Genomic DNA, 9,600 nt, shown 5'->3' with positions numbered 1-9,600 from the left:
CAACACATTTAATTAGGAGTGTTTTGGGTTTACAACTGCTGATTCTTCTGGCACAGAAGTGCCCTTTTTCTCTATTAACTAAAGCTTTGTTCTTTTGTCATCAAGACGATTTTATACAAAAAATTAAGAGAACAGAGAACCTGATATGGATTTTTTTTCTTTAAAAAAAAGAGTCAGCTCTAGACCCAGGCAAGGAAAAAATAATGTACATTTCTCCCTCCTCCTCCTTTTTTAGACAACAGTGAATACTAAACATTGTGCTCGGTTTCCACATCTGTTTTGGTTGCTTGATAACGTTTGGAGCAAAAAGATATTTTAAGGCTGAAAGAGGCAACCAAATGAAGCATTCTTGAAGGCAAATTAGTCAACAAGGGGGACTAGGGATACACACTCTCTCTCGCGTGCGCACACGCACACACACACTCACAAGTACACATACACACTCCTGCAGATGGGGGGAAAATAGGTGAGCCATTTATACCAACTTGCATTTAATTGCCACCGGAACTGCCCAAACAACTAAGTTTGAGCAGTGCTCGCCTGTAGTTGCTGCGGTAGGGAGACAGATGAATTTCTTTCGCTTTCTTTAGATTTCTTCGAATTTATCAGAGATCCAGGATGGCAAACCATCCAGTTGAGGGACTGAGTCGATAACTGGGCGGAGCCTGGTGGACCAGGGGCGTATACCAAGAGCTTATTTGACTCAGTCCAATCAACGAGAGGATAAGGTCAACCCATCCTGGATACTCCTCCCCTCACTATGGAGAAGTACCGTGTGTAGAAATTCTGAGCTTCCTTCTACTTTATTAACGTATTTGGTCCGTTTCTCAGTCAACAACAACAACAAAAAGATAATTATTTCAATTATCTGACTTTGTCAGAACCAGGCAAAGTCCTTATATTTAGCCCCAGTCATTATTATTATTGTTATTTTATTTTCCCGAAAGGCAAAAGTTTGATCACAGTTTTGTTCAGAAAAAAAGCTGGAAAGGTCCTCGTAAGAAAAACGATGGATTTTTAAAATATACCCTTGTGTGGTCATCTTAAAAAATCAACTATCAAAACATTTTCCCCAAAGGAAAAAATAAATTAGGGTAGTTTTTTTTAAAAAAATGCAATTACAGTGTCTTTGTTTTTTTTTTTTCTAAATCTCCCCTTTTCCCGGGATATTAAGCTGTCCTCAAGGAACCATTAGCAACTGTGTTCTTCCCAAAATTTGGTTCATGTTTCTGAAGCCACAGCTCAGCGAGTTGCTGAGTAGAACCGTACGTTGATGCTTTTGAGCCCAAACACATTTTATATTGCTTTGGATCCAGGTTTGGGTCACAAAAGACCGGGTGATGTACATGGACTACACCAACTTCTTGGCTCCTGAACGTCTTGAGCCCAGATAGAATCACCTTGTTGAACAAATCCACATCCTCAAGACCCCAGCCCTGAATAGAAACATCAAACCCCCCTGCCCGAATTAAATCCTCCTTGTAAATGCAAGCTATTCCGAAACCGTAGTTCCTCCAGAAACCAGTTTTCTGCGTGAAAGCATAGTGATTCTCACTCGGAACTTTTCCGCTATAGACAATCTTTGGATCATACTGGCTAAAGATGATCGGAAAATAAATCTGTTGCCCTATCATTGTGTTGGCTCTACACCGTTGGAGGAACTCGGCAGTGAAAACCAAGTCAACGTCACAAAAGAAGAGCAGGGACCGATTGTTAAACTGAGAAGATCCGACTTCGAGGGCCAGAGCGCGGGAAAAATCTCCAGAAACGGGTAAAATCTGCATGTCGGCCTTGGGGTACTTCATACGATACTCTCTCATCAGTTCCACCTGACGTGCCTTATCGGGATTGGAGTTGGAGTTGAATAGCAAGACAACCAACTTGACGTTCTGATTAGGAATAAGGCAGGTCTTTTCGAAGTTGGCCATGAAGTGTACAAACATATCGAAGCGTCCCGAAAGAGGGATTAAGATGTTGATCTTTTGGTCTTTGGATTCCGTCTTCTCGGATTTGGACTTGCTCAACTGGAACGGGACGAACATCTTAAGAGAATTGGAGAGAAAAGACAAGGATCCTGAATCCTGGTTGATTTTGCTGGCCAGGTCTTTGGCATCCATTTCATCAGGCTCCATAAACTGGACTTTGCTGAAGGTCTGCTGTAGGTAGGCGTGTCGCCGGACAGGGACGGTCATTTTCTTCCCCTTGTGCTTTTTGTACAAAAGAAGCAAGTCAAGGACGTATTCGGCCCCGTACATGGGACTCACTCTTCGATAGCCGTACTGTATCTCCTTAAAGTCTATAATCCGTCCCCTAGTCTTGGCGTTGGCGTTGATCATCTCCATGACTTGCATCACAACGTCGTCCAAGGCCTGACGCTGGGAGGAGTCCATGCCTCGGCGAGGCGGCTGCCCGTCTACCATAGAGTACAGGTACTTCCCCGTCAGGAATTCCCACTCCAAAACCTCCTCGCGCTGTTGCGGTTGGAATCGCATGAAGGACGGTGCGATTCCCAGCTGAAGGTCCTCTCGACGTACTTCGGTATTGCTGTATTTGCTCATGAGGACAATCTCGCGGTGCAGCTGAATGGTCCGGTATCGTAGCTCTGCTATTTTACGACTCAGCATGTAGCTGTGAAGCCGGTATTGGTAAGGTGGACTTTTGTTCGGATGCAAAGTGATGGCACGGTGGATCTTGCTGTTGTGCAGGTCTCTGATGTAACCTTTTTTGTTCTGCTCATAGTTTTCGTAAAAGAGCTGCTGCATCTAGGGAAGAAGAGAAAGGGAGAGGGGAAGAGTATCATTATAGGGTCCATCTTAGACAAACAGAAGGGCTTAGACAAACAGAAGGGCTTTCTGTCAGCTCTCTTAGACCCAAGTTTAGTTAAACCAGCTGCTTCCCTGAGTTAAAAGTTTTAGACTGGGAGGGGAAGAAGAAAAATAAACAAACTCGAACATCTACTATAAGGCTAGAAATCAAGCTGGCCTGTTCTAGCAATTGGAACAATTTTCCCTTGAATGGAATAAAAAGTTTATTGGGATGTGAAATGAGGTGGCGCAGTGGTTAAATGCAGCACTGCAGGCTGACTGCTAGATCAGCAGTTCAGCGGTTCAAATCTCACCGGCTCAGGGTTGACTCAGCCTTCCATCCTTCCAAGGTGGGTAAAATGAGGACCCGGATTGTTGTTGGGGGCAATATGCTGACTCTGTAAACCGCTTAGAGAGGGCTGAAAGCCCTATGAAGCGGTATATAAGTCTACTGTTATTGCTATTATTATTGCTATTGCTATTATTCTGATGAAAGGAAGGAAGGAAGGAAGGAAGGAAGGAGATTAGGAGACTGAGGGAGGGTCTGAGGGAAGTCCTGCCTTAACACTTGAAAGGAGGGAGGGAGGTGGGAGGGGGAGGAAGGGAGGAGGGAGGGAGGGAGGGGATTATAATGAGACTGAGGGAGGGTTTGAGGGAAGTTCTTACTACTTGAAGGGAGGGAGGTGGGAGGGGGAGGGTGGGAGGAAGGAAGGAGATTAGGAGACTGAGGGAGGGTATGAGGGAAATCCTGGCTTAACACTTGAAGGGAGGGAGGGAGGTGGGAGGGGGAGGAAGGAAGGAGGGAGGAGGGGATTATAATGAGAGGGAGGGTCTGAGGGAAGTCCTGGCTTAACACTTGAAGGGAGGGAGGGAGGTGGGAGGGGATTATAATGAGACTGAGGGAGGGTCTGAGGGAAGTTCTGCCTTAGTACTTGAAGGGAGGGAGGTGGGAGGGAGAGGGAAGGTGGGGGGAAGGAAGGAGATTAGGAGACTGAGGGAGGGTCTAAGGGAAATCCTGGCTTAACACTTGAAGGGAGGGAGGGAGGTGGGAGGGGGAGGAAGGAAGGAAGGGATTATAATGAGAGTGAGGGAGGGTCTGAGGGAAGTCCTGCCTTAGCCCTTGAGGGAGGGGGAGGAAGGAAGAACAGAGGGAGGAGCGTAATAACAGGGAGGGAGGGTGGGAGGAAGGATGGAAGGGCAGAACAAGCAAAGCAAATCTTTACTCATTTAGAGATTTCAAGAAGATGGAGACAGAAAACTCAAATGTGTTTGAACACTAACACCCACCCACCCACCTACCTACCCACCCACTGCCACCTTCTTATCACTGTGGTCCATTTCCTGCCCCTTTGCTACAGTATACAAAACTATATAGGGAACCTCCTAAAATATTGATTCTTTTGGGGCCAATTATTCATTTTTTTCTTTTAAAAAATGGCAGCATAAAAAGGGGCAGCACAAGCTGCCCTTTGAAACTGAATTTCCCCAAGGAGGCTTACAGCCTATTAAAATTGCACAATAAAAACTGAACAATAATTCAAATACCAACAAAGCCAACACATCAAAATGTGGAACTGATTCAAATGAGAAATAGAAGTAAGAGCCGCAGACTGAGGAATAATAAATTATTTCACTACAGGATTAAAATTACATAAAATTAAAAGGGTTAAAAAGTACGAGCGCCAGCCTGGTGTAGTAGTTAAGGCACCAGGCTAAAACCTGGGTACTGTGAGTTCTAGTCCAAGCTTAGGTGCCAAGTCAGGTGGATGACCTTGGGCCAGTCAATTTCTGCAACCCTAGGAAGGAGGCATTGACAAATCATTTCTGAAATCTTGCCAAGATAATCTCATAAACTTGTCTAGGGAGTTGCCAGGAGTCAACATTGACTCAAAGGCAGTCCTAAAAATTAAGATAATGCTTTAGGCATGTAATGTTAATGGAACCGATTAGTGCTCTCAAAAGTTCTTTATCAAAATAAGGTGACTTATCAGTAGGATAATTATCTGAAAATAGAACAGAATACAAGCAGGAGTCAATACTAACTTGGAGATAACAGGGGGGAAAAAAGAAACCAGGAAGTAACTAAATTGAATAATAATGGTCATGATTCCTTAAGTGGAAATAAAGGATGTAACCTGGCCATGCTTTTTTCAATTTTCATTTTAGATTTTTCTACTTTATAAGAAAGCACCACTGTTCTTTGCATTTTGACCATACTCATAATAATGATGATGATGATAACCATTGGTATCACTTTACAGGTTTCATCCATACCCGTGTAGTAGTTTCGATGGACGAAATATCGCGACCAGGCCATCGAAACTACATGGCTATGGATGAAGCATGTAACAGTGATACCCATTGTCATTGGGGCACTTGGTACCATGTCCAAGAATTTTATATCAACAAATTGCAGCTTCCTGCAATAAACACCAAAGAACTGCAAAAAACTGTGCTACTCGGAACATCGTATATTTTAAGAAGATACTTGGTTGATACCTAGGACACTGGCAGCAACCCGTATCAACCATTAGCACCAGTCAATGATATTTGTGATGCATTTTTGAATGTTCAGTTGGATGAGTTTCATGTTTAATGAAATAATAATTATTATTATACAATTGTATCACAGCGGCCAGTTGTTTCACCGGATTTGGCATTGGTTACTAGTCGGGCCTCACCCAGGGGCCTAGGACGTTGTAACGTATTTTCGTAATATGCGTGCAGATCCAAGCAGTGCGGCTTTTTGCATTTGATTGATGGTGATTTTGTCAATTTTTAACTGTTTTAAATGTAATTCCAGTGCTTTTGTAATAGCACCCAGTGTGCCAATTACCACTGGAATTACCACTGCTGGCTATAATTATTATTATTATTATTCCTGATTGTAATTGGAGCCCTTGGAGCAATACCTAAAGGGCTACCTCACTATTTGGAAATTTTAAATTTATCAGACTTGAACATTCTGACTCTACAAAAAACCACCTTACTTGGAATAGTTTATATCCTCCGACGTTACCTGAACAGTTCCTAGGTCCTTGGTTAGGACTCGAGCTTTTGAGCTACCAACCAGCCCCAAAGGCTGTGACTCTCACCAAAGATTAACCACATGTTAACAATAATAATTGTTTTTAATATTTTTTTAAATATTTCATATATTTGGGCATTTTAAAGAGTTAGTTTTGGGCTTGAATATTGTATTCCCAAAGTAATTTTATAATTTAGTGACTTCATTTTACATGGCGAAACTTTTAGCATGCTAAAAGTCCTTGCACTTTATTTCCTTTTCTGTTGTTTCTGTTATATTCTGTATCTAATCTTGCATTATTTCAAAAAAGCTAAGCTGGGTCTGCTTAAGATTTGGACAGGAGAGGACTGTCCTGTTTTCTCGAAAACAAGACCTCCTCGGATAATAAGATCAACCAGGCTTTTGAGTGCATGCGCTAAAATAAGCCCTCCCCCAAAATATTGCAACACAGCAGCAGCCATGAGGAGAGCATGGTCACCACCTCCTCAAAAATAATAAGATCTCCCCGAAAATAAGGCCAAGTGCTTATTTTGGGAGTCAAAAGAAAATAAGACCCTGTCTTATTTTTGGGGAGACACGGTAGGAAATCTCAGGGCTGAAGGCCAGACTGTGAAGTTGAAAGAACGTCCTGGAAGAAGATCATGATGAGCTACTGTTCTGTTTTTGCCAAGATATGAACGTGTCCATGAGGTCATCTGAAAGTGAAGCCTACCTTGGCATGCATTTACTTTTAATACATGGATGGGACCAGGTTGGAGAAAACTTCTCTACAAGGGAAGATGGGCATACCTGAAGGCAAGACGAGAAGGAACGGTTGGAAGCTTAACAAAGACCAATCCATCCCAGAACTAAGGAGAAGTGGTCAACCTATTTTCCAAAGCACTAGAGGGCAAGTCAAGGGACAATGGATGGAAATTAAATAAGGAGAGAAGGAACCTAAAACTAAGAAGAGACGTCCTGACAGTGAGAACAATTAACCAGTAGATGCCTTCAGAAGTTGTGGTTGCTCCATCACTGGAGGCTTTTAAGAAGAGACTGGACAGCCATTTGTCTGGAAAGGTCTCCTTCTTGTGGAGTTGCACCACAAAACCTCCAAGGTCCCTTCCAACCTATTGTGGTCAACCTGTTTGCCAAAGCACTGGAAGGCAAGACAAGGGGCAACGGATGGAAACTAAACAAGGAGAGCAGGGGTTAGACTAGAAGACCTCCAAAGTCCCCCCCCCCAACTCTGTTATTCTGAAATTTCCTGACAGAGAGAACAATTCATCAATGGAACAGCTTGCCTCCAGATATTGTGTGTGCTCTATCGCTGTACGTTTTTAAGAAGAGATGGACAGCTATTTGTCTGGAATGGTATAGGAGGGCCTAGAAGACCTCCGGGGTCCCTTCCAGCTCTGTTTTCCTGTAGTTCTGATTTGAATTTGAGCAGGGTGGAGAGGAAGAGAAATGGCTAAGAAGGTCTCACATATACCAAAGCAAGCTTCAATTCCTTGTCTCTTGCGTTCTATTGAATAACATCTCAGGTATCAGCTGGTATCAGGAAACAGCAAGGGGAAACACAGGTATCTTAAAGCTATGAATGATTGATGGATGGAGAGAAAATAAGGGGCTCAAATTCAGACAGCGGGCATCAATATTTAAGTTTAAAAAATTCAAACCCCTGCTAAACCTCAGTAGGCCTATTCTACCAAACAGGGAATGCTGATGCGCTAAATATAATAGGAATTTGGACTGAAAGCCACAATTGCAGAAATAAGCGACAGCCATGGCACGTACCTTAATGGGACATAGCATGTAAAGAGTTGACATAAATAGCTTTCTGTCTCTATCAGCAGGTAAGAGAAAGTCTGTAGAAGAATTCTTTCTACCAGAAAACTCCATTTAAAAACATTTTCCTGGAGGGTTTAATATCTGTTATTCTGGTAAAATCATCATGGAGGCAGATTTTAAGTTAAATAAGCTGCTAAGACTCCAAACGCCAATCAGTTATCAACTAATTGAATCAATCCAATAACTGAAATGTCAACTGAGATGGGAGACAAAATAGGAGGCAGACAGGTAAAAGAAGCTCATGGTTTATTCGTTAAAAAAGAAAGAAGATAGATAGCTGAAAGCAAGATATCTTATCATCTACCTCTTTCCTTTGGAACAATGGTGCCTTGGTACTCAACTGCTTGGAAACTCACCCACAGGTAATCCTGCACTTACAACCACAACTGAGGCCAAATTTTTTGTTGCTGGGTGAATTTTGGCCCACTTTACAACCTCCCTTGTCACAGTTATTAAGTGAATCACTGCAGTTGTTAAATTCGTAACACGGTGGTTAAGTAATGACTCTGGCTTCCCCTGCTGACTGCTGGTCAGAAGGTCGCAAAAGGGGATCCCATGACTTCAAGACACTGAAACCATCATAAATACGAGTCAGTTGCCGAGTGCCTGAATTTTGATCTCATGACCATTGGGGTGTCACTCTGAACTGTCACTAAACAAACTGTTGTAAGTCGAGGGCTACCTGTAATTTGTGACTCAATGCATTTTTACATTAAAAAAAAATTGTCCCAGTACTCATCATTTGTTTGGTACTCGACTTGTCGGTGTCAACTGTCTTATGGCTCGTTACATTATTCCTTATGGGAAAAATGTGTTTGGTACTCAGTATTTTGGGTATTCTTGCCATCTCCCAGAACCAATTAATGTTGAGGGGTGGGGTTCAATTTTTTTTCTACTCTTTTTACTACTCAGTGGGCGTGGCTACCATAAGTGGACGTGACAGCATAAGGATACTGCAAAATCCCCATTCCCTCCCCACTCCAGAGAAAGGATACTGTAAAATCCCTATTCCCTCCCCACTCCAGAGAAAGCATACTGTAAAATCTCCATTCCCTTCCCACTCCGGGGCAAGGATGCTGTAAAATCCCCATTCCCTCCCCACTCCAGAGGAAGGATACTGTAAAATCTCCATTTCCACCCCACTCCTGGAGGAAGGATAGCTGGGACTCTGATCAGCTGGGACTTGGGAGACAGCAAATAGATGGGGACAGAGACAGCCAGAGGTGGTATTTGCAGGTTCTCCACACTACTCAAAATCTCCGCTACTGGTTTGCCAGAACCAGTCAGAACTGGCTGAATACTATATCTGGTATCGAGGTACCACTGTATTCCTATTTAGTAATCTGTTCCCCCCAAAAATTTGAGTGTTTCTGAGTTGTCTCGATTCCATGGATGTCACAAGCTTTGTTCTTATTCAGGTTAGACTATTAAAGTAATAGACTAGGTTCCATTTGGAATAGCTTGGGAAACGTCAAACTTATGAATGGACTTCAGCTTCTAGACTGCCTGACTCCTGCATGAATAGACACTTTTCAGTAAATGGAATCGAAGAATAGTAATGGAAGATCATCGTTTTTTAAAAACATTTTTTTAAGAGAAAAGATTGGCAAGGAAAAGCACATTTCAGCCAAACTTCCTGAATACCTTTTACATGATCAACCACTCAGGAGTGATAAAACTTTACGAAATGGAAGAAAACATTAAGATTAAAAATGTTTCATTAAAAACGAATGTGGTTTGCAATTAGAGTTTATTCCCTTTGCTAATATGAAAATCAAATAGAAGTTAATGGATCTGGTAATTGACCTCTTCCTTAACACCAAATAATAAGTAAATAAACCAACGAAGTTTAATTAATCCTGTTTAAAAGCTTGCTATTTTTTCTTAAAATGACCAATTGCTGCTCTCTATGATGCGTACTTTCTAAAAATTGCATTT

The 9,600-nt window shown here is 42.4% G+C and overlaps 1 protein-coding gene across 1 annotated transcript in view; it reads right to left on the bottom strand.

The window, feature by feature from the left end:
• Positions 1-294: 294 nt before the first annotated feature.
• The window catches only part of CHSY1 (chondroitin sulfate synthase 1), a 107,469-nt gene continuing 98,163 nt past the window's right edge, over positions 295-9,600 (bottom strand). Inside the window, exon 3 of the mRNA XM_032233517.1 lies at positions 295-2,762. Within this exon, the coding sequence (XP_032089408.1) occupies positions 1,170-2,762 (1,593 nt within the window). The 3' untranslated portion in view covers positions 295-1,169. The remainder of the gene's footprint in view (positions 2,763-9,600) is intronic.

The sequence above is a fragment of the Thamnophis elegans genome, chromosome 16 (genome assembly GCF_009769535.1).
Source record: "Thamnophis elegans isolate rThaEle1 chromosome 16, rThaEle1.pri, whole genome shotgun sequence".
Taxonomy (NCBI): domain Eukaryota; kingdom Metazoa; phylum Chordata; class Lepidosauria; order Squamata; family Colubridae; genus Thamnophis; species Thamnophis elegans.
Note: the sequence above shows the minus strand (reverse complement) of the source record. Positions and strands in the feature narration are given on the sequence as shown.